This window comes from Protopterus annectens, chromosome 16.part0, assembly GCF_019279795.1.
Source record: "Protopterus annectens isolate FY-2018-M chromosome 16.part0, PAN1.0, whole genome shotgun sequence".
NCBI classification, from domain to species: domain Eukaryota; kingdom Metazoa; phylum Chordata; order Ceratodontiformes; family Protopteridae; genus Protopterus; species Protopterus annectens.
In genome coordinates, this window is record NC_056750.1 from 418,254,369 (window position 1) to 418,280,325 (window position 25,957).

Sequence of the window (25,957 nt, forward strand, 5' to 3'; positions counted from 1 at the left end):
TAAATGACTCTACAGTTTCAATCACTGTGTGCTGTATTTAGATATTCACCCTTCAATCTATATCTCCGAAATCTCATATGCTTATTTTTTTTGGGTCCCCTTGGGAGATCATGTAACCATCCTGTCCCTGCCCACAGTGCCTCAATTCCACACCGGGTCTGCCAACTTTATCTCCTACTCCCCCGGGACTTACTCTGATACTGCTAGGGCCTGTAGTGGATCCTAAGGGCATCCTGGAGCTCGGCTACCTCCATTTTGTACATGGGGGATTTTTGATATATTTATATGACCTACCCACTTCCCTGCACTGCTTCCAACGTTTCACTACATTTGAGGGTAAATCCCTACTTTTAATCACACCTCTCCTCAGGGAGCTTCACTAATGAAATTCTCCCACTCAGGGCAGGCACATTCATCTCTCCCTGCTGGTTCATCAGTCACCCTAGCCGCTAATCTAACACAGTCAACTGATTGTCCCACAGTGCTCTGTCCTAGGCCCATACCTGTTTAGGTTGCATTTGCGCCAGTTGGGGCATAGTTATGGGATTATCCTGCTACACCATCAGAGTGACCCATATGCTTAGTTTTTTATGTATTTATCAGCATATTATTCTTTTGAGCCCAAATGGTCAATTTAATCAAGCTGTTTTACAGGCATGCCCCATCTCTAATGTGTAATCAGTTTACCCATTTTCAAGTCATTTGTGTACACACTGTAGGACATCTCAGATGAAAAAGACAGATCTGAAAGATACAACCTAAATAAATATGGGCCTAGGACAGAGCCTCATTGGACACCCAGAGTGTAATGCAAAATTTCACCTGCCCAATTGCTGTATGATACTTGCCATGTCCTATCTGTAAGCCATGCAGCTATCCATCTTATCAGGATAACATGAATACAGTACTGTTGTGTAAATTCTTACCAACTTCTATATGCTGCTGTATTCATAACACAAGGGAGTTCGCCTCTGGTGACTCTCTTACATCCAGCCGTTTTTCAAAAGATAGATGCCATCTTTAGGGTGCATGTGACATCCCACGTCTCTCTCTCTCTGTGGATGTCGGCTATAAACAGACGGGTACAAAACGGACGTCAGCACGCACCTTCCTCAGAACTGTATGCCGCCAGAATCAGTGACTATAGAGTGGGTACTTAGGAGTCAGGCAATTGCAAGGGGGAAGGCAGAGTGGGAACTATACAGCAGCATATAGAAGAGAAGAATATCTGAAGTTATGGTAAGAATTTACACAACAATACTATGCCCTTCTATTCATATGCCACTGTATTCATAACACAAGGGAGACTGCAAAACCTCCCGCATTAAGGACTGGGTGGAGGGACAAAAGCACTTCCCGCGAAATCATGAAGGATGGCTGTGGCAAATCCTGCTCTGGCCCTGGACACAATGTCCAACTTGTAGTGTTTGGTAAAAGTATGGACGGAGGACCATGTAGCTGTTTCAAAAATGGCAGTTGTATCCAGACCCTTCAAAAAGGTTCCAGAGGAGGTCACTGCCCTAGTGGAATGCACCTTTACTGGGAAGGGGAGTCTTCTGCCATGGGCAGTGCAGCAGAAGGTGATGGTTTTGGTTATCCAAGAGGATATGGTTTGCTTGGAAACAGGGTGTCCCAGGGCTCTTGGGTGGTAAGATACAAAAAGCTTGTCTGATTTTTAGAAGAGTTTGGTCTTAGCCAGATAGGACCTAAGTTGTCTGTGAACATCTAGGGTATGTCTTTCCAGGGCGATTTCCCATGCCTGCATGGCCAACCTTGCACAGGTGGTAGGACCTTGTCCCCCCCGCCCCTGTTTGTTGATGTACCACAGCACCGTGGTTTTGTCTGTGTACCACCTCAGTGTGCCTGGAAGTAGGTGATCCTTGAAGATTTGAAGGACTAATATCAGGGCTTTCATTTCCTTGATATTGATGTGTTGTTTCTGTTGAGTGAGGGTCCATGAGTTTCTCACTCTCCATTCTCCTAGGATTGCTTCATAACCTGTGTCTGAGGAGTCTGTGAAGAGGTCTTGTTTGGGGAGCAGGGGGTGCAGGGGTAAGCCTGGGTTGGCATTTATCTGAGCTATCCACCAATTTAGTTCCCTGGAAAGGCATCGGAGCATTTGAATCATCCACTCCAAGGGGTGCAGATGTTGTTTCCAGACTGTTCTCAAGTACCATTGGAACTTTCTCATGTGACGTTTTGCCAGGGGAAGCATGGGGTTGGTGGAGGCCATGAATCCCACGAGCCTGAGGAACTCCGTGGCTGATATGGCTTTTAGAGGGAGTAATTACTTGAAATAAGTAATGAGGGACAATATTTTTTCTGGGGGAAGACAGGCCATAATTTTTTCTGTTAAGATCCTGCACCCCAGGAACACATGATCCTGAGAAGGAATCAGGGATGATTTTTTGAGGTTTATTGTGAATCCCAGACTTCTCAAGAGGGAAATGGTGAAGTCTAGATGCTGTAGAAGTAAAGGAACTGACGGGGCCTGGATCAGGATACTGTTTAGGTAGGGGAAGAGTTGGATTCCCTTTGTCCTGGCAAAGGCCAAGACTGATGCCAGGCATTTTGTAAACACCCTTGGCGCCATAGAGAGAGCAAATGGAAAAGCACAGAACTGACAGTGTGCAGAACCCACTAAGAACCAGAGGAATTTCCTGAACAGGTGATGGATTGGAATGTGTAAGTAGGCGTCTTTTATATCAAAGGATACTAAGGAGGCCTGGGGTAGGATCAGTGGGAGGAGGGTAGGAAGAATGAGCATGCTAAAGGAGGGAACTTGAAGGAAGATGTTGAGATGGGACAAATCCAGGACTGGTCTCCATGGGCCTTCTTTCCTGGAACTAGGAACATCTTGGAGTAAAATCCCTTTCCCCTTGCATGTGCAGGGACTTCTTGAATGATTCCTTGAACAAGGAGTTCCGGAAGAACTGAGGGGAAGAAAGGCAGTTGTTCTCGAGGGGGTTGAGGAATGCCTTTGGGAGTAGGTTTGGTGTCCCAAGTCATGAAATATCCCTGCTTTATTACAGACAAGACCCAAGAGTCCTGGGTAACCTGATTCCAAGCAGTTAGAGAGAGGGAGAGATGCATGGAAAGTGGGACGTTTGGACCCAGTGCCCGGTAGTCACAGGCTACCAGGTTTACCCTGAAAGGGTTGTTTGATGGCAGGAATAGAGTGAGCAAGTCTGTTTGAGGCCTGTCTCTTGGAGTCCTTCTTGCTTTTGGCTGGTAACTGTCTGGCAGGCCTTCTAACAAAGGAGGTTTGGTAGGGTAATTCCTTTGGAAGCATGAGACTGGAGAGAGAAAAATCTGTCTCGGGTCCTGTAGCTCCTTGCCCTTTGTTTGTATGGCCTTAAACAAGTCTGCAGCAGCTGAGTCTAATAAATCTTTATTGTCAAGGGGTGCATCTAAGAGTTTAGACATAATGTCATCAGGGAAGGGCTGCAACCTAAGCCAGGAGTATATCCTCATGACAGACCCTGAAGCAGCCACCCTAGAGGAGGCCTCTACTGCATCATAACTGCACTTAATAGAGTGCTTGGTCACCTGAGTGCAGGAATTCAACAGTGTAGATATTTTAGCCTTGGCTGGGGAGTCAGGGAGGTCCCCCAATTGTTTAGTCACATCAGCTAGCAGAGCCAGGGAATATTTGGCCATGTGGGTTTGGTAGTTAATTGCCCCCTAATTGCTAGAGTAGCAGAAGAGTAGACCTTTTTCTCTAGTCGCTCCATTAACCAGCTTTCCTTGTCCAAGGGCAGGAGGGAGGTGGAAGGGAGTAGTTTAGCAGTTTTGTTTGTAGCCACAGCAGTGACTAAAGGATCTGCAGCGGGTGCTTTGTACAAGAATTTAGCATCCTCAGGGACCTTATAAAACCTGTCTGGGCGTTTTGGTGCAGGAAGGTGTGAATCAGAGTTTTTGGAAGCAGCTAAGAATGTATCCAAGAAGGCAGGGTGTACTGGAGGAACAGCCGATGGGTTGAGAGACACCATTTGCAGGAGTTCATAATATCTCTTCTGGGTCTCTGTAACCTGACTGCTGTCCCACTTAAAGAATTCTTTCATTTAAGAGATGGTTCTCCCGAAGGTTAACTCTTCTACCTGGAGAATCTGTGCCATTAGTCTCCTCCTCTGGGGAAGCGTACCCCAGAGGGGAAGCAATTTGTGAGGTATAAGTGAGAGATTCATCCGCTGATGAATCCTCTTTTTCGCATGAAACAGAGAGAGACGTGGGACATCACAGGCACCCTAGTGGTAGCATCCATCTTTTGTAAAATGGCTGGATGTACAAGAGTCACCAGAGGCGAAATCTCTTGCGTTATGAATACAGCCGCATATGAATAGAAGGGCATCTAGTTGTTATAATTCATTGTTTTGTCTATGACTCTATCAAAGGCTGAAGTTAAGTCTAAATAAATTACATCACAGCACAATTTTCCATTTATAGCTGTTGTTATATTGCTATAGAACATCACATTACAGGTAATTATCGATCTATTTTCAGTATATGCATGCCAACAAATGGTTTAAAATCCCAACTTTTCCAATTCTGACAAAAATTTATCCAAAACAGCATTCTCCATTATTCTTCCACAACAAGAATGTAAACCTATGGGTCTGTATCACTCTGGTGTTATCATATTCCTCATTCACTTAAAGAAAGGTTTAACAAGTGCATGCCTCCAGTCTTGGGGAACCTCCACATACTTAAGTGACTAACTGAAAAATAGATTATGGTGGTACTTTAAGTTCATTCTGAAGCATTCTCAGGTCATTATTACTAATACCTTCCTGTGCTTTGTTTGCATACAGTTTGTGTAGTTCTTTTTCAATATAATATAATGTAATTTCAGTACCTGAAGTTACCTAGATATTAGTAGAAATATTTTTCAACCCCTTTGGGGCAGTCAAACAGTTTTCCATAAGATTTTATAAATATACCTATATTTACGATTGAGAAAAAAATTAGAATCTACACACAGTTTATCAAGCTAAATGTTTTTACTCCTACCATATATTATATATGTATAAAATGGTTTCCTTTTAAACTCAATATTTTTATATACATTTTCTTCACTTTTCTTGATCTCGTCTTACAGAATGACTAATTTGTCTATCCAGCTTGTTTATTTCTGTTTTCAAAGTTTTAGTTCACCTTCTTTTGTATTCCTTATATTTTTATCGCTCATCTTAAGTATCTTGTTATTATAGAAATATATCCTCCTGACAGTGCGTGCCTAGATCTTGATGTTAAACATTTGTTTTTGAGTTTTTGCATTCAATTTCCCTTTCAAAATATGCCACATTCCTTCTGCAGTTTTTCCACTGAATGCATCACTCCAATTAGTTTTACATAGTGACTGTGCTGCTTTAATATTGCTTATTATTAATCTTCTATGTATTGGCTTAGATTTCAGTTTGGCACAATTATCTAGTAAGAATTTCACCTTTATAACTCCAATAGCACTTCACATTACTAGCATTAAACTTGACATGAAATAACAGTAATTTCCTAAGGAACACAAACAATGTCTAGTATGTTCCATTCCCTGGAAGTTTTTTTTCACTGTCTGAAGCAACTGTTGTTCCTGAACATATGTAAATAATTTCCATAACAATGCTGTTGAATCAGTACTATTCTAGTCTGCTTCTGCTAAATTGAAGTCACTGGCCACTATTATTTCTGCCACCTGTTTTTCATCTAAGAAATATACGAATTCTTCTAGGTTACCAGCGTTTGACTTTGGTGGTCTATACACTCTAACAATCATTACATATTCCAGGGCTGTTTTTATTGTCACAGTTACAACACACTACAATATCAGTGTTATCACTGAATATGTAATAATAATAACAGATCTCACAACACTCTAATCCCTGTCATAACACTTCCACCTGATTTTTTTTGTTAGAATGTCTGTTACAGTACAAAATTTATATCCTGAGAGAACTGTTTTCCAGTCAATGTTCTTCAACCATATTTTTCAAACAATATCAGTCTTTTGAGAATGTAGTAAATTCTCCAATAAAATAACTTTATCATTAATGATCCTAGCATTAACAACCAGCACAGATTCATCACATGTTGCTAAGTGTGAACTGTTAAATTTCTGACCTGGCAAAAAATCTGTCTTGAGTTAGTCAAATATTGCAATATATCGGTTGCAAAAGTGATCTTTCCTTGTCTTGACTAGTGTACACCATGCTGTCTAAATACACTTGTTTCCAAAAATTAGGCTTGGCTGCTCTATATATTTCCACATTTTAAAATAGACCATTTTTTATGTAGGTAATTAACAAAAAAAGCATTAATTTCATTCACACTGACATGATTCTCCTTTCTATAAATACATCCTAACAACTCTACAAGCTATGCTATCTAAGAGGGTTGTAATTTCCCTACTAACTGTCAAGAGAGTCCTTCAGTATGAGATAATTTGTACAAATGTGAATAAAATAGCTCTGAATTTCCTAACATTAAGGCATTCTAAGGCTCTATTAAAATCCTGTATTTTTGCTCCTGTCAAGAATATTTGATGTTCATTATCTTCTTCTCTTTCGGCTGTTCCCATTAGGGGTCGTCACACCGGATCATCTGCTTCCATTTCTTCCTGTCCTCTGCATATTGCTGTGTCACACCAACCACCTGCATGTCCTCTCATACCACATCCATAAACCTTATGTTAGGCCTTCCTCTATCCCTCTTACCTGGCAGCTCCATCCTTAGCATCATTTTCCCAATATACCCAGCATCCCTCCTCAGCACGTCCAAATCAATGCAATCTCGCCTCTCTGACTTTGTCTTCAAGCGGTCCAACTTGAGCTGACCCTCTAATATACTGATTCCTAATCCTGTCCATCCTTGTCACACCCAGTGCAAATCTTAACATCTTTAACTTTGCCACTTCCAGCTCTGACTCCTACCTTTTCGTCAATGCCATCGTCTCCAACCCAAACAACATAGCTGGTCTCACTACACTCTTGTAGACCTTCCCTTTCACTCTTACTGGTACCAGTCTGTCACAAATCACTCCTGACACTCTTCTCCTCCCATTCCACCCTACCTGTACTCTCTTCTTCACCTCTCTTCCACACTCACCATTACTCTGAACTGATGATCTCAAGTACTTAAACTCATCCACCTTTGCCAAACTCTATTTCCTGCATCCTCACCATTCCTCTATCTTCCCTCTCATTCACACACACATATTCTATCTTAGTCCTGCTGACCTTCATTCCTCTCCTCTCTAGAGCATATCTCCACCTCTCCAGGGTCTCCTCAACCTGGTCCCTACTCTCACTACAGATCACAATGTAATTTGCAAAAATCATAGTCCATGGGGCCTCCTGTCTGATCTCGTCTGTCAACCTGTCCATCACCATTGCAAATAAGAAAGGGCTCAGAGCTGATCCTTGATGTAATCCCACCTCCACCTTAAACGCATCTATCACTCCCACTGCAGACTTCACCACTGTCACACTACCCTCGTACATATCCTGTACCACTCTTACATACTTCTCTGCCACTCCTGACTTCCTCATACAATACCACAACTCCTCTCTAGGCACCCTATCATATGCTTACTCCAAGTCCACAAAGACACAATGCAACTCCTTCTGACCTTATCTATATTTCTCCATCAACACTCTCAGAGCAAACATCACATCTGTAGTGCTCCTTCCCAGCATGAAACCATACTGCTGATCACTAATCATCACCTCCCTTCTTAACCTAGCTTCTACCACTCTTTCTCATAACTTCAAGCTGTGACTGATCAGTTTTATCCCTCTGTAGTTACTACAGCTCTGCACATCACCCTTATTTTTAAAAATAGGTAACAAAACACTTTTTCTCCACTCCTCAGGCATCCTCTGACTTTCCAGGATTTCATTAAACAATCTGGTTAAAAACTCCACTGCCATTTCTCCTAAGCACCTCCATGCTTCCACTGGTATGTCATCTGGACCAACAGCCTTTCCATTCTTCATTCCCTTCATAGCTGTCCGTACTTCCTCCTTGTTAATCTGTTTCACTTCCTGATTCACTATCAGCACATCATCCAACCTTCTCTCTCTCTCTCATTCTCTTCATTCATCAGCCCCTCAAAGTACTCTTTCCATCTGCTCAACACACTCTCCTCGCTTGTGAGTATGCTTCCCCCACTATCCTTTATCACCTTTACCTGCTGCACATCTTTCCCAGCTTGGTCCCTCTGTCTAGCCAATCGGTACAGGTCCTTTTCTCCCTCTTTAGTGTCCAACCTTTCATACAACTCTCCATATGCCTTATCCTTACCCTTCACCACCTCTCTCTTTGCCATGCTCCTCATCTCCTTATACTCCTGTCTACTTTCTTCATCTCTTTGACAATCCCACTCCTCCTTCGCCAGCCTCTTCCTCTGTATACTCTCCTGTACTTCCTCATTCCACCACCAGGTCTCCTTGTCCTCCTTCCTCTGTCCAGATGTCACAGCAAGCACCTTTCTAGCTGTCTCCCTTACCATCTCTGATGCAGTTACTCAGCTATTTGGTTACTCTTCACTGCCCCCCAGTGCCTGTTTTAACTCTTCCCTGAACTCCACTTCATAATTACCCTTTTTCAACTTCCACCATTTGGCACTACTCAGACTTGTCCTCCTCTTCTTGATCACCGTCATCCTACAGACCACCATTCTATGCTGCCTAACTACAATTTCCCCTGTCACCACTTTACAGTCTCCAATCTCCTTCAGACTGGCCCTGCTGCATAGGATATAATCCACCTGTGTGCACCTTCCTCCACTCTTGTATGTCACCCTATGCTCCTCCCTCTTCTTAAAATATGTATTCACCACAGCCATGTCCATCCTTTTCAGAAAATCCACTACCATCTGACCTTCTGCATTCCTCTCCTTAACACCATACCTGCCCATCACTTCCTCATCCCCTCTGTTCCCTTCACCAACATGCCCACTGAAATCTGCTCCAATCACCAGCCTCTCACCTTTGGGTACACTCACCACCACTTCATCCAACTCGCTCCAAAATTCTTCTCTCTCATCCATTGCACATCTAACTCGCAGAGCGTATGCATTAACAACATCCATCATTACACCATCAAATTCCAGCTTCATAAACATTACTTTGTCTGAAACTCTTTTCACCTCCAAAACATTCTTGGTACTGTTCCTTCAGGATAACCCCTACCCCATTTCTCTTCCTATTCACACCATGATGGAACAATTTGAACCCACCTCCTATACACCTGGTCTTACTCCCCTTCCATCTGGTCTCTTGCACACATAATATATCAACCTTCCTTCTCTCCATCATATCAGCTAGCACTCTCCCTATACCAGTCATACTGCCAACATTCAAAGTTCCTACCCTCACTACTACACTCCTAACCTTCCTCCTCTCACTCTGCTTTTGGGTATGCTTTCCTCCTTTTCTTCTCCTTCGGCCAACAGTAGCCCAATTTGATGTTCATTATCATCTCTGCAAATGTTAAGTATCAATTCCTCTAATAACTGAATCTCCAGTTACTGTATTAGGAATTTAAGTTGAACTATAATAGGAAATCACACAAAACAATATGCAACTAAATATTAAACTTAGTACACTGAGCTAACCTTATACAAGGAGAAGTAATTCAAAAAATCATCACTCTGACCTTCAGTACCAGTTCTGCCACCAACACTAAAAGGCCGGCTGTCCTTTACATTGCTTACCAACACACGCAACTGTTTCTGTTCATTATTGCTCAAAGGTGCACCTTGTTATAACAGTAAAAATCAGAGGTAAAAATAAAATATAAATCAAAATAAATGTCTTATCAAGCAGTTACACAATAAATTACAAACCAACACTGGATTGTTTCTAATAAGTATAGGCTTTCCAGTCTACAGTCTGTGTGAACTTACAGCTGACCAAGGCCCTTGGGATGGCTAGAATGTGCCTGTCTACAATCTATCCCTTTATAATAAAAACAAAAAATCTGTGGTAAAAACAAAATACAAATCAAAATAAATCTTCCTGTCTAGAAGCTATCCCTCTCTTCTTACAATGAAGATCACAGGTAAAACTAAAATAGAAATAAAAATAAAATTTCTCTTACCAAGTAATTGCGCAATAAGTCACAAACCAACAATGGATTGCTGTGACTCATCAGGAAGCCTGTAAACTATATTATTGAGAATAATGTTACCAGCTGCCTAACATGAAACACATCAAGAAGCCTAAAATGACTGCACCAGTATCACCTAAACTGAATTAACAAAAAATAAATAATTTATATGGGATGCTGTGCCTCCATACCTCCTTACTTACAGTTAAAAAAAAAAAAGTCAGATATAATGGTGCTTGATAACCTCTGTTTGACAAATCCTTACATCTATGTTATACATCAACAACTTGTGTCACTGACAAGCTGCATGGTAAGCCTATTACACAATGTACATTCACATACTGAAAGGTATTCTTGGATGGAGGGCCCATTATCATATTTTGAGGACTTAAGGAATACAGTGTCTAAGAGAATGGTCTCTACACATGCATATGAATGAGATGAAAGCAGTGGCTACAGCTGAATCGTAACACACATCCATCTTTCCTATAAACACATTAGTAATAAGGTGCATAAACAAATGGGGAGACATGCTTACTCAAATTTAGAAAGAAGAAATGTTTGTGAATTAGCAAAGGGTTGCCAATTGCCTCTTTAGGCAGGCAGCCTGACAGCACACATGTCTCTAGCCGGTTCCCCTTGAGGACGTTAATGCCAGTGATTAATGACTAGCAGCTGAGCTGATTTTTTTGTTCCTGCACATATCTCATTGGGGTGCCCCTCAACTGGTTCTCTGTTGGAAGTTCTCTTCCCTTTCTGTTCAGTTTCTGTCATGGAAGATAGATGCTTTCACCTTCTTCTCAACTTGAGACTGTATCTCTCCAACCCCTCCCTGTCATACAGAAAGACTACTCAATGCCAGAAAGACCTTGCAAATTTGATTCTTCTTGTATCATAGTGGCACAGATAGAATAGTTTTTTTCCCCTCCTGTATCTATCATGTTCCCCATACACACTTCTACTTCTTCCTGTCCACAAATTCACAGTTCTGCAGACAAGTTTCAGGTCACTCAACTTTGATCTGTGGGAGGTTGCTTTAAATTCCATACAATTTTCACTGCTGACAGAAACACTTCTATCATTCCGTAAGATGTCAGAAGGCTTTCAACTAGATAGCATTACCTGTCAAAATGGAAAGGATACCCTTTTGGGCAGTTCACCCATCAGTTGAACCCATATCTTCTTCAATCCCAAAATTGTTACACTGTCTGAATCAGCTTTTTAAGATGGCTTTGCCTTATTCTTCCATCAAGTTAAATCTATGAGTAGCTGATACCAGTGCTCTTACAAAACCAATAATTCTCAGCATGGAGAATATCTGGACTACAGTGTTGCCAAAGACATTTACTTAATACAGTACGTAACCTAAAATATTCTTAGAGTTAGCAGTTCTATACTGACCATTCTATGATTAAGACTAATGGAAACTTATTTTCTGGTTCTCTCATTTTTTATAAAAACTGCTGCATCTCTAAATCAATTTATTCAAGAAAACTGACAAGGAAAAAGGTAAGATTTCTGCTCTCCATATGGAATAAGAAATTACAGATAAGGCAATTCCACAAATGGGATTAAAATGAAACCCAAATTATACAGAAACAAATAAAGTCAACAAGGCACATACTTGACTACTGAATTTTAACTATCAATAAATACTCCTATAGTAAAAACTACTGAAGACAAGGCAAGCATATAAAAAGCAACACATTAAAGTAGATCATAATAAAGACTTTCATCAAGAATGACTTCATCAGACTGTGTAAAAAAATCCAACAGAATACAAAATTATATAATACTCCTAGATCACATGAAAATGTCACACAATATTTTGCGTCAAAGAATCAAATGAGCCTCTGCATATTTAAAATAAATGATGCTTTAGTTTTTTCTCATTAAAAAAAATCTCTGTCATTAATCCCTGACCAAAAGTAGGCATTAAAACTTACAAGCCAACCTGTAACAGTGCTACTACAGGAGCTTCTAACAGCCTCAGCTAATCTCCTCTGATAAAATAACAACACATTCCCTTGTAGTAAAGACACACAATACAATAACTCTTGATAGTCCTTGGTATAACAGAACCCATTCCATTAGCACAGCTAGGTAAGGGTAAAGTTGGAACAAAGTGTTAAGGGCCAAGATCAGCAAAAGCTGATTGTTCTTCAGTTCATTACTGTCATTGGAAGTCATGTGACAGGTTTTGAGGCAGAAATTGTAGCAAAGCAGTTTGCTGCAGGTTAAAAATAGAAAAGTTTTTTTTTTGCTCTCAAACAGCTTAAAATTGGGGGGGGGGATCAGGGAATAGCCCTACGCAATAGAATAGCTACCTATACCTCTGATTCTTGTTCTTAGCCTCCCAGTACACAGCACCAAGCAGTCTTCTTTTTTGCCATTAAAACACAAATAAAGTATAAAAATTTGGTAGCAGTATAATCTGGAACTCAGAAAACATTTACTTAACTCTTGATACTTTTTCAGGCTTATGACAACTGAACACTGGAGGCACAAGGGCAAATTATTTAAACTTTGTCTTGAATTATGCTGCAAAGGAGATTGTTTCTGTTAAGCATATTAAGATTTCACATTGAGTATATATTTTAATTTACCGAGTGATAATGAAAGTCCCATGCATGTTTACATGTTTACAAAATTATGCCCGTTAATTTATTGGTAAATTTAGCTGCGGTTGTGGTGCTGTCTACTGCCAATCATTAGCGGACCAGAGTTCCGCTGTGGCGACCCCTAACCGGGAAAAGCCGAAAGACACAACAACAATTTATTGGTAAATTTAAACAGGTTCATATATTACCCTAAATGCTTTATGGAGTCTTAATGCTCCTGAACAGAAGACAAATCGAACCATCAGTAAGCGAAGAAATTCGTCTCCAAAGAACTGGAGAAATGCTTGATCTGCAAACAAAGAACAAAACACAGAATTAATGACTTATTCAAGAGAATGTACGATATGAGTCAGTTTTTAACAATGCAGCTCAGCACATTTTATATAATACACTCAAATCTTCTGAATTCCAAAAAACTCTAAAGCAAAGTCACAAAATAGAATAATAAGTCATGAACCACTGATTTTGAAAAAAAGAATCATACTTACTCATAATTCTTGATCTTCTAAAACTATGCTTAATACTAATCCATAAAAGGACAGCTAATAAAAAACATTTCTATACCAAGAGGGACAGAATTTTTCCATAACTGGAACTATGGTAAATTGTAAGTAATATAAAAATCCCAAACTGTGTGAAATGTACTCACCACAACAGTGGATGTTCGAATAAAGGGATCACCGTTGTAGCAATTCATAAAACATGTAGATAAAGTTAGAGGTGGATATCACTTCCTCAGCCTGAACTTTTCAGCATCTGGACATCTTATAAATGACTGGCTGCAGGACAGGCCTTAGGTCAACTAGTGCACCAGGCAAAAGGGCTCCATGGTGCTCCCCCACACTACCCGGTGCCCCCATCCTGGTCTACCTACCCCAAATAAATACTGGAGAAGCTCCTCTGCTACAGTGGCACCCTGGTTGGGTGCCTAGTTGGCCTATGCCTAAGGCCGGCTATGAGTGGCTGCAGTCTCATGCTGTAGCCATTACCAGGCACCTAGATATAAAAATAGAGCAATGTACCCAACGTTTGCAAGGAAATGAAATACAATGTTATGGGACTAAACAGTGCTCTTGGCTAAAGAAGACTTAGAAATCCTTGGAAAGCCAATACAGTTAGGAGAAAGTTGTAAACTGTTGCCAAAATGCCCACCTAACTGGAAGTGTCTCCTATAAAGGAATACATAAATATACCCAAAGGAATTAAATGCACTACACAGCAATTAAATCATGTCCTCATAATCCAGCTCTCAAAAACCACCTTGAAATTGTTGGAAGCATGTGTGGTGCCGGTGCGCTGGTTGAAGTTGGTTGCCTCCTTCAGTGATGCAACCAATGTGTAGGCTGAAGTAGTTGATTGCCCACCTAACTGGAAGTGTCTCCTCTAAAGGAATACATAAATATACCTAAATGAATTAAATGCACTACACAGCAATTAAGTCATGTCCTGATAATCCAGCTCTCAAAAAACACCTTGAAATTGTTGGAAGCATGTGTGGTGCCGGTGTGCTGGTTGAAGTTGGTTGTCTCCTTCAGTGATGCAACCATTGTGTAGGCTGAAGTAGTTGATTGCCTCTGATGTGCTCTGCACAGAGACTAAATATATTAAAAAGTAAAATAAATTTTCTTGTTTTTTAACGCAATTTTTGGTTCACAATAATACAAAAGTATTGTTGTGCAGTTGAGACTGGAAGAAATGCACTGTGTGCTAGAATTTGAGTTTTACATTACAGAAGGCTGGCCATGCTGCTCTGCAACTAGTCACTAGACAATTTAAAAAAAACTTCTGTGTTTAAATACAGCACAGGTCAAAAATAGTTTGGAAGTTATATAACTTGAACTTTGAACATTTTCTGCAATGTCTGCATTGTACATGAAGTAAATGACTTTGGGAGCAGAGGAAGAAATGGAGTTCTTGCAAGACAAACTGGGAACGCTGGAGCCTGTAAGGTTGAAACTGTTCGGGGTTCAGGGTAAAGCAGCTGAAATGGCAAGGCAAACAGATACTGAGATACTCAAATGAAGTAGGAGACAAGGCAAGAAAGTGAAATTTAAGATTATATGAAGTTTGAGAAGGTAAGGGCAGTAAAAATTTGACAGGACATGTGAGAAACAAGATGGCGGAATGGAATAAGTTCACAAAAGAATCAATGGGAATACTACTTATTACACTTTTATCTTTAACACAAATGGAACTCAAATATGGTAAACACAGAATGATACTAACAGAATTTTTCTTCTAGGTGCTTTTTCTTCCCTTTGCTTATCAACCATCAAGCATCCCTACAGCAGACTCGAAACCATTTGTTCCATAGAGCTTGGGAGTCTCTAACTCAGCCAAAGGAAAAGTCATCTGTAGGGGGACTCATTCAGGGAGACTTTGAGAAGTTTGTGCTCTCAGTGCTGTTTTGGCAATGACAGCATTTGTACAAGTTCCTAACCCCACCCTGATCAGGGGACATGCTACCCACATCATCACAGGAACTCACACAATGCCCTTCCTCTCTGAGAGCACACTGTTGTTGTTGTGTCTTTCAACTTTTTTCCTAGTTAGGGGTCGCCACAGCGAAACTCGGGTCCGCTAATGATTGGCAGTAGATTTTTATGTGCCAAGTTGCCGGCCCTGATGCACAACCTTCAACGAAGGTACGCCCATTCACGCATGCTCCTGTGGACTTACTAATCAGAGCTAACACCAAGCGCTCAATGGGTAATCCGAAGTCTCACCCCCCAACTCCACTTCGATGTCACTCCTTCTCCACCACCTGCCAGTAATATCAAGTGCCCAAGACTAATTAAACTCAGGTTACCTGGGCTGCAGCCAGAGCTCTATCCCTCTACACCACCAATGCTGAGAGTTTTTTTGCCCTGCACAGATTGTCAACAGCATGAAGATTAGTCTTTATGGATCACAATTAATCAGAACTGAAAATGAAGAACATTATGATTTGCAGATTTTATAAACTAGTGCTGTCTTAAAAGTGTTTTGGGATAGAAAAATGTTATGTTTTGACAGATGAAAGGCTTTGTAAAATGAAAAAGATACCAATGAAACGTGTACAACTGTAGGCAAAGCAGGAGGATAAAGACATGGTAGAGTCGAGGGATGCCAATGTTACCAGACAGTGGAGGATGAATGGGATGAAAGATAATTTCTGGTGGAAATGAGACATCCTTATGTGTGTGAGATTCTGGGCACCTCAGTGATTGTCTGTACAATCCAGCACACACAGCAGCAGCAAGAAGAATTGATTTGGAAGCCTTAAAGGGTGAGGATTCTATTTCTGACTAGATTAAAGGATGGGGATAAAAGGAACAACACAAAAATGGGGAAGGAAGCAGTATGTAAAACAAAGAATGAGCAGGATGGAGGTGGGAAAGGTGGGCTAAAACTTTATTGTTTTGGGTTTAGGTGCCCCTTTTTCATATAAGAAGAGAAGGTAACTTGGAGAAGGAAGTAAGGGAAGTAAGAGGAGGATAAGGGGGTATAGGTCAAGCAGCAGAAACTGAAAACAAACATAGAAGATATACAAGACTGTGCTACTAGAATGAAGGAGAGAGAGAGAACAGACATCAGACAAATAGACGAAACAGTGTTGAGGGGGAGGACTGGACAACAAACAGGTGGTGGACATAGACACAAAAGAGAAGGGAACACTAAGTTAGGGAAGGATGGTGTTGTGAGCTGCTGTCCCTCCCAGCTATGACCCAGTGGAAGCTTACTCACCACTGTGTTCCCTCACCACTGGCTCCTGACTCAGATGGTCAAGCCAATGGAGAGCACGGGCGTGTCTAAATGAGTCAACTTGAGGAGGTATTCCATGTAGCTGATGTGGGCATCTGGCTTCCTGTCATTGATCTCTAAACTATGTGCTGATGGGTGACAAAGCTGTCCCTTCCATTGGCACTGCTACCAATGTATACAACAATACCAGCATCCTACACATGGCTTTCTGTACTGGGTGGAGCAGGTGGGCAGGAGGTGTGACGATGACTACAGCAGATGTAACCCAGATGTTGTGGGTGCTTCTGGTGTTGGGTGGTGGTGCTGCTGTTGTTGCCTGTAGGGAGCCGATAAGCTTGCCTGAGGGATGGGTGCAGGTCTAGATGCTGCTGCATTAAGTGGTAAAATAAAAGCAAAGAAAATAATAAACCAAATACATGTAATAGAAAAGATAGCAATAAAGAAGGTAGGACAAAGAATTACAATGAAAAAATAAAGCCAGTATGTATTTTTAATATGACAATTTTACAAATTCTGTTGTTGAAGGAACTACAAACAGGTCTCAATTTACCAGGTTTGTTAACATACACAGGTGAGGGGAGATTCAAAGCCACAGCCTTCATCACAAGCATTCTGAAATACCAAGCTGTAATGTGTTGAATTACTTGAACAACCCAACTCAGGTCTGCAGTCCAACACAGAGTAATGGGATGTATGAAACATACGTACATACACAAAGAAAAAATTCTGTTCTGACATACATTCCCCACACAGGTACTATAATCAAAGCAACTACAAATACACTTCCCAAATAACAGAGGATGCTACACAACTGAATTGAATCCATACATGTCATCAAACACAGTCAGTAAGACAAAACATTAATATGTTGAGCTAGATCTACAACATGAGTGAAGGTTGCAGTCAAACAGATAATATAATCAGACCAAATATATTGACAAAAAGATCTGAGAGACAAATATCCACAATGAAAAAATGCAGCTCACACATATTTCTTCTTTCTAATGTTGTAGGCTCTGTAATGAAACAGACACCCCAAACTACAATTTTTATCACAATATACATGCCTGTGGGGTTTGGAACCCTCAGGCATAATCAGAAGGTGAAGAGAAACTCCTTAATGTCTTGAGCCACTTCTCCAATTATATGAAAATATGCATGTACACAGACAGTAACAGCATCAGTTATACTGTTAGCTTTGAACCAGTGAAGTCTGCACAGAAGTGTCAGTAATGTATAAAGTCTATGCTGCATGATATTCCATCTAAATTACCTGTATAAATAGCTAACATTAAAACCTGTAGAGTATAAAGCAAGTATACTCACCTGATGCTCTCTTTGGGATTCTGTCCTCCTTCTGTGCAGCTGCCTATTTTCTGGTGGATCTAGGAACAAGGGTCTTACCTCCTAATCCCAACATCAAGCTAGTAAACCAGACTGACTATGTATTCCATCCCTTTTTTTCCTCCCCGTTATGGCACCCTTATGAACTGGTCCCACATTCTGGGCATTCACTTTACTATTTGGCATCATATAACCTCAGATTTTTGGGTGCTACATATTATTCTCCAAGGTTACCATGGGCAGTGGGGATTTTCCCTTCCTTTACCTCAGGGGATTTCCCCCACTCTCTCAATCAGACACTTCTCTTCTTCATCATATGCTGTCTCAGGATGTAACAGAACCTTTGGCTTTCTGCTGAAAGAAGAAAGGGCTTTTATTTCAAAGATGAAACAAAATTATATCCATATGTACACACATGCATATGTATTTCATTCTGTCGAACAGCGCTATTGCCATTGCGCATAATTTTGACACCAAGTTATCGACATTATGCACACTGACATGCTACTAGGCATGAGGCGAATATCAATCTCTGTGCATGCAAAAACTTAAAAATACAAATCAAAAGAAAACAATTTTTTTCAGGAAGCAATCACCCCGTACCCCCTGCCACACTCCTTGGTAACTGTATACAAACTCCAAGATCACACAATTCTCAGGAAATGGCAAACTTGCCAACCATGAGAATTGTGATCCTCTACTTTTGTCGACAGGTGTTCATCATCTGTTTAGCTGACCAAATGATGTCAACTATACAGATGTCAACCATAACATTGCTCGACAAAAGTAGCACAACCCATATGTATGCATGTATGTGTATGTATATATATATATATATATATATATATATATATATATATGAATATATATATATGAATATATATATATATATATATATATATATATACACACACACACACACACACACACACACACACACACACACACACATATATTTGGGTCTGCTTCTACTTACCGAATTTACACTTCTTGGAGTCAGAAATTGCTGACACCACTTCAATGAAACACCATTCAACCGAAACCACGGACTGCCAATCTGCTTTCCCTGGGAAACTAACCACTTGGCCACAAGGGTGAACCTTGCCCTTTTCCCCAGAGTAGTGCAATCTCGGAGTTGGTATATTTAGTTGGGGGGACGACAAAGCCCCCACAATTGGGTGGGTTCAATTTCTTTCCATTTACTTTTTCCCCCTGGTGGCCAAGTTGTTTCCCTGGGAAAGCAGTTTGGTAGTCTGTGGTTTGTCCTCATAAAGACTTAAAAAAGTAAAAAATTAAGTGCATTCAGAAGCCATGTACCTGAAACACTGGTATGTCCTTAAAGGGTTATTTGGATGTATGTCCCATGGGGTTCAATTCCAGGAGATTTAATTACACAGTGAAGACTCTAGCCTTTTTTAAACAAGAAACATCTTTAATAATTATCCCTTATGACATGGGCAATCATATATTTACATAAATGAAAATCCATATTGACATATTTTTAGTTGCAAACATTAGACATCGCCTATAATCTATCCAGTCATTGTCAGTCAAACATTACAGAGCTCATTAAAATCTAGACTTCTTTTAAACCTCATTATTCCTCCAAAACATTATTCTTCATGTATTGTTCCCATAATTCCCATTTTTTGTATGTAATTTGCTCCAACCCTTTTCCAAAGATCCCATTTTCAGTTTTTTTTAATCTCTGTTACTATATTCATTACTTCTAGGACAATTGGTTTTACACTTTGGTTTCCATTTTCTAGTAATTTCTTTTTTTTTTTTTTGGCAGGCACCATAATTAGACTCAGCAAGGTTTTACTATGCCTAGGCAATTCTGATTCTGTATCATAGCTCAAGAAAATAATTTCTGTAGTTATACCACTTTGTTCACCCAGTATTTATGATAGAGTAGTCTGCAGGGAATTTTTAAAGTCTGCCAAGTCATTACACTTCCAAAAATATGTTCCAAGTTACCTCTTTCTTACCCATCACACCTCCAACATTTGCTATCTACCCGAGAAAAATTATTTGTACTTATTTGGGGTATAACAATACCTATGTAAACACTTCCAAGCAAAGATCCTAAATCTTCTAGACTTTGTTGCACATTTGGGAGACATACATATATCCCCCATTGTTTCTTTGTGAATTGCTTATCCAGTCTCTCTTTCCACTCCTTTCTAACCTACTCTGTTCGATTATTATAGCTATCATGATAGCTCTACTAATTATTCCTTTTTTAACAGCAACGTCTGTTCTACAGTCTACTGAGAACCTTTAACAGTCCTGGTCTTTCACTTAGGATTATCTTATTTCTTTCTCTTTGCCTATACTTTAATATCAATCCTTGATAGGGAAGGCAATCTCTAGCCCGCAGTTCAAATAAATTCTTGGCCTCTTCCCATTCTATTACCTTCCCCTCTCTAATTATCTGCTCCCAATACCTTGGTTCCTCTGGCAGTTTTCTCTAGTAAATTCCAGACCCCTCTTGCCTATTGTCTGTATCCCTAATTGCAATTATCCCTATTGGCAAAATCTCCTTTCCCATGTTGGCTTAGTTCTAAGAATACTTTTTACTACTTTATGAATATAATATTCTGTATGGTTACTGTTGTTCTCCTTAAAGATCTACATAGAAAATGACAGTTTCTACTTGTTTCTTGAGCTTCCCTGTTTCATCATCATCATCATCCCTTTCCACTTTGAATTATAGCTTTCTGCTTGTGCTATGTATAGGAGCCTTAACTGTGTAGCTCTGAAATACCCCTTCAAATCAGATAATCCCAAACTACCTTGTTCTATTGGAAGGATAAGCTTATCCCATTTGACTGCTGCCATCTTCCCCTCCCAGATAAAATCCTTTAACTCTTTAATTTCTATCCACAACTCCTCTGGATGATAAAAATAAGCCTGACCCGTGTATAAGATTACGGGGAGTAAAACATGTTCACTGCTTGCATCTTGCTATCTATAACCATAAAAAGGGCTTTCAATTTGTCAGTTTTTGCATTATCTTCATGCATATCCTTAGCTGCCATAACAGAATCCTTTATAATCCATACTCCCAAGTACTTCATTTTATCATGTCCCCATAAATATGGGTATTGCTGAACAGATTTGGGACAGTACATAGTTTACAAGTTTGTATCCCAAAAAGACAGGAAACTGGCTCAAAATGTTCCACAACACTGACATGTCCTTTTCTGGTTTTATCAGGCATAAAATAATATCACTGCAAATGAAGCCAGCTTTTCTTGACTACAGTACCAATTATATCCTTGAATTTCTCAGTCCATTATTTTCTTTGCAAGTGTCTCTAAATATAATACAAATAACAAAGGGGAGAGAGGATATCCATGCCCAGTTCCTCTGCTCAAATATAACTTATCAGAAAAGAACTCATCTACTTTAATTTTATCCTCCTATCCTTCATATATCCTTCTAATCAACCTTATAATTTTATCAGGGAATGCATATGCTCACATTGCCCTACTCATATAATCCCAGCTTACTCTGCCGAATGCTTTCTCTGCATCAAGACTCACCAAAAACATGGTACTTTCTTACATTCTGCTTCCTTCTGGATCATCACTGTTCTATTGATGTTGCCAAATGTTTGCCTCCCCTCCACAATACCACACGGATATCTATAAATTTTGGCATCACCTTTGCCATTCTTTTAGCCATTATAGACATAAACACTTTATAATCATGGGCTATTCCTGGGGACGTTCTTGTAGATTGGTTACACATCACACATTTTCCTCTCATTTCCCCCTATCCTGTTAGTAACTGAGCCTCATCTACCACAAGCCTTGGCATATTTATTTCTTCCATAAACATTTCCATGTATATCTTTTCTTGATTTCCGTATTTCTCTGCTTTATGTAGACTTTCATAAAATTCCCAAAATATGTCTAGTACCTCTACAGGATCTCTGGTCATCTTCCTTGTTATAGGCTCTCCAAGCTTACTGACAACCTTTTCTACTTTCTGTTGCCTGAGTAATTGTGCTAAAAGTTTTTGTGCTCTGGAGTTATCATCAAAAAAAGTTGTTTAACATCAGTATTCTAAACACATGCATATTATCAAGTTAATTCTTTACTTTCTGTTTAGCATTCTGCAATTGCTCTTCTTCTTGTTCTGTGAGATTCCCACCCCCCATTCTGCAATACTTTAACCTTTGTCAGTCCCTCTAAATAATTCTTGTTACAGCTTAACCATCTCTCTCTCTTTTATTTGCATCCTATTTTTAAAACTCAACTTTAATTTTAACCCACTTCCTAGCTATATTTTCATAAGAAATTTCTGTCTTTCCTAGTAATTCTCCAAAAATTGTCAGTACCCATTCCTTGTGAAATATAATTTCTGTGTAGCCTAGCCCATTTTTTGTACCTTGGGGAATGATATGCAAATTCACTCTGAACTTCTACTACTGAATTCAGATTTTCCATGACAAATATTTTCATATATTTCTTCAAAAATCTACCCTCTTTTGTTATATTTTCCCTTCTGGGCCCCCATATACGTCCTCACTACTGCAAATCAAATCCCAGTCCCCACCTATAATTAATAATCCTTGCTGAAAGCAGATTCTTTCTCCCAGAACTTTCTTAAGCTCCATTATAGCAGGTTCCGGTGGAATATAAACACATGCCAGTGTAATCCACCTCCTTTGCCAGTAGCCCCCTAGTACTACAAATCAACTATTATCTTTTGATTCCTCTTCTATCTATACTGGAGCTCTTCTTGCAATTAATAAAATTACTCCCTGTTTCCTTTGTCCCAGATATTCCACTGAATAACCATCTTGAAATCATTTTTCTTTATCAAACTTGCATGCTCAGTTATTTACAAATGTGTATCCTGTAGCACAGCTATTTGCACTCTGCATTTTTAATACAGTTCACTGCTCTTTTTTGTTTATATCTACAAGACCATTCACATTTAAAGATAATATAGAAAGTGTCATTATGTTAAGAAGTTATTATTCCCACCTTTTATGTATAACAGTTTTTTTTAATGTCTAGTTTCAGCATTTGTGTTACATGCATACACTAATGTTTGGCAGGTTGATCTTTTATACAGTTGTTTCTTGTTCATAGGTTTACAGATTATTACTAGGTTAACTGCCCTTGTGGGTCATTTTAAGCCTATCCAATTACCCCACATGATAATCAAACCTGTACCTTGTAGGTAAACATCTTAACCATTATGCCAACCTCACTTCATATCCATTTGAACCTATGTCACATCTTACAAAACTTTTTGTTTTAGTGAAAAACCCTGAAACAAAAAATAAACACATCTCTTAATAGGAATCATTGTCCTAGACTGACAACCACACTCACAAACTTGGATTAGCCCATAAGAAAGGTTATCCATGCTAAGACACATGGTACAGTCTGTGCTTCTACTAAGTGTTGACTGTTTCTGCCTTATCCTTATTCGTCTCCTAGATTAGAAAAATACTTAAATACTTTCTGAAAACATTATCTCCTAGCCACTGAAAGAAAGAAATATTCTGTTTTTATCGCCTTTTATCAGATTGTCTCTGTGCATAAATAAGAACCAGATACACAGTTGCCTGTACTATAAGCACTCATTTATTTGCTAGAGAAAAACTTTTCTTTATCATTTCCTTATGTAAGAGTAAGACAAAGCATCAATTTTTCTTGTATCATGCTCTTTTGTCCAGATTTTTCTTCTCTTTTACGTTGCTGTGCCTACATTTCTTAAAACAAATAAGCAGAAAGAATGAAGAAAAAAACAGGGGCACCTATTTACTTTAGTATCCCTACCACACTCAAAAATAACTGAGAAAACTTTACTTTTTAGCATGCAGGTCATGTCCTGCATTATAAAAAATATTACTAAGAACAAAATTTTGTTTTACTTACAGTTAACTCCTTCACTCCTCTTACCCCCTCTTAAATGTTCTTCCAATATTAATGGCATGAAGCAGAACATATTATTTGGAGTCTAATACAAGTTTAACAAAGTCAAAGAAGTCTAATATTTCCAGGTTTTCTTGTTCTGTCATGTTTCAAAATATAAATATTGCTTTACAATCATACATTTATTTGTCAATTTCTGAGTTGCTGGTGGTCTTCCTATTGCTCTCCATCTCCCAAATCCAGTCTCAGCTTCATTTCCAACGTGCTCCTGGTTCTTCTAGTCAACTCTTTTGTTTTTTTCCTCTCTCTCACACATTTTATTTTTGAAAAATTGGAAAAAGTGAAAGTGGCGAAGTCTCTCTGTGGGCTTTATTACCAGAATAACAATAAGCTGAATCTCATTCTGTCTGACAGCTCACTTTTTGTTCAACAAACTTTTGTATTTCATCATTGGCATGTTCTGCATAAAAAAATTATTTTGACCATCTGGGAAAGGATATTCTGAAAATAACTGGATACAGAAGCTCAACTCTTATGCCTGCTTCTCAACATTCCCTGATTACTGGAGTAAACTTACTAATCTTCTGCCTGGTGTACAGTGAGTAATCATTTTGCACAAATACTCTACTGTCTCCCACTTTTAGTACTTTGTCCTTCTGCCGCAGTTTTGTCAGAATCAACTATTTCTGCTGGTAGGGTTACATCTTTACTATTAAAGGTCTAGGTTGCTTTCTCATGGCCAGGTTTAGAGCATACACACCATGTGCCCTTTCAATTAACAACTCCTGCTGTGGAATAACAGTCCAGTTGCTTATTTGTGCTTTCATAAAAATTAATATAGTTTGTTCCTTCCAGCTTCTCTGGTACAGCAGAAAATATCAGGTTTTCCCTACATGCTCTGTCCTGTAATTCTGTTATTTTTTGAAACATCTCTTCTTCAGCAGTTTCATACTCAGCCAGCCTTTTCTTCATTTTGACTTCTGATCACCTCATCTGAATATCTGTTTAAAGCTTCTTCCATTTTTCCAGCCTTTTGTTGTTTGAGCTGATGTACTCTTTATTTTAATCAGCTCTCAGTACATTTGACTTACTCTTTCCCTCTGGATTACTGTAAGTCATGCCTTGCATCAAAGCTGGGGCTTGCACTGCTTTTTGTTGAACAGTTGCAAAATTCTTTCCAGTCAGTGTTTTCTAAACCTCACCTTTTTTGATTAACTTTCTTTTAATTTCACTGGGTCTCTTTTTTTGTTGGCATCCAGGCAGTGCACTTACTAGCTAGTTACTTAAATATATCCAGAAAGACAAGTTCATTGGTGATCTACTCCCAGTTTCTGTTTTCAGACTGGGAGTGCTGAAATTAAGCTGTTACTCAGTGTACAGCCATTTTAGAAGCCTCATGAAGACTCTAGCTTGACTGTTTTTCTAGCAGTTTGTACTGAGTTGTTTGTGTAACATTTTCTCTGTGCACATGAATGTTATTTGGGATATTTTTCAGGCATCTTAATGTTTATGGGCATCAGGCTGGGTTTTAAGCTTTGTGCAAGTACAGCTAAACAATCCACTTAAGCTATATACTGATGAAGTCTCAAAAAGTCTGAAGCATAGCATGTCTACAGTTAGTGGGTTTTGGCTTTACTGGCGTGAATGTACCTATAAAGACTTAAAAAAGTCATAGGTGTTCAGAAGTCATGTAGCTGTAAGACTGTTATATCCTTAACAGGTCACTTGCATACATACCATGTGGCTCCATTACAGGAGGTTTAAGCTATTGGACAATGAAGACTTGAGCTTGGAATTCTTGCAATTTATATTTATCTGTCTATCTGTATAAACACATGTACATTTACAAACATAAATCGATGCATGTCTGTGCAAGCTCCGAAGCTATTCCAAGAAGTATACTAATTATTAAACAGTGCTTATGCAGGGGGCAAGCCACCCTTCAACTCCCAAGTGGGAGGCAACACCCCACACCCTCCTGCTAATTACTTACTCCAACTCCAAGATTGCACAATGCTGGGGGAAAGGGCATATTCTCCAATCCCAGTGACTGTACAATCTCGCACAACTGTCGACCATCTGTTCAATCGATTGAAGTGAATCAACAATATGGAATTGTTTATAGCTAAAATCGACTACTAGTAGGTAAACCATATATACATATACACTTACAAATGCACTACATGTTAGTGATTTGAACTACTGAAGAGACAGTAGTGCTTTATATTGACATTTGTCCAC

At 39.4% G+C, this 25,957-nt stretch overlaps 1 protein-coding gene across 8 annotated transcripts in view; it reads right to left on the bottom strand.

Annotated features, from left to right (window-relative positions):
- Nucleotides 1-25,957, bottom strand: part of SCAI (suppressor of cancer cell invasion) — a 2,763,600-nt gene that overhangs the window by 40,142 nt on the left and 2,697,501 nt on the right. For all 8 annotated transcript variants that reach the window (XM_044058030.1, XM_044058027.1, XM_044058025.1 and 5 more), the window contains one exon: nucleotides 12,914-13,014. In XM_044058030.1, the coding sequence (XP_043913965.1) occupies nucleotides 12,914-13,014 (101 nt within the window). The remainder of the gene's footprint in view (nucleotides 1-12,913; nucleotides 13,015-25,957) is intronic.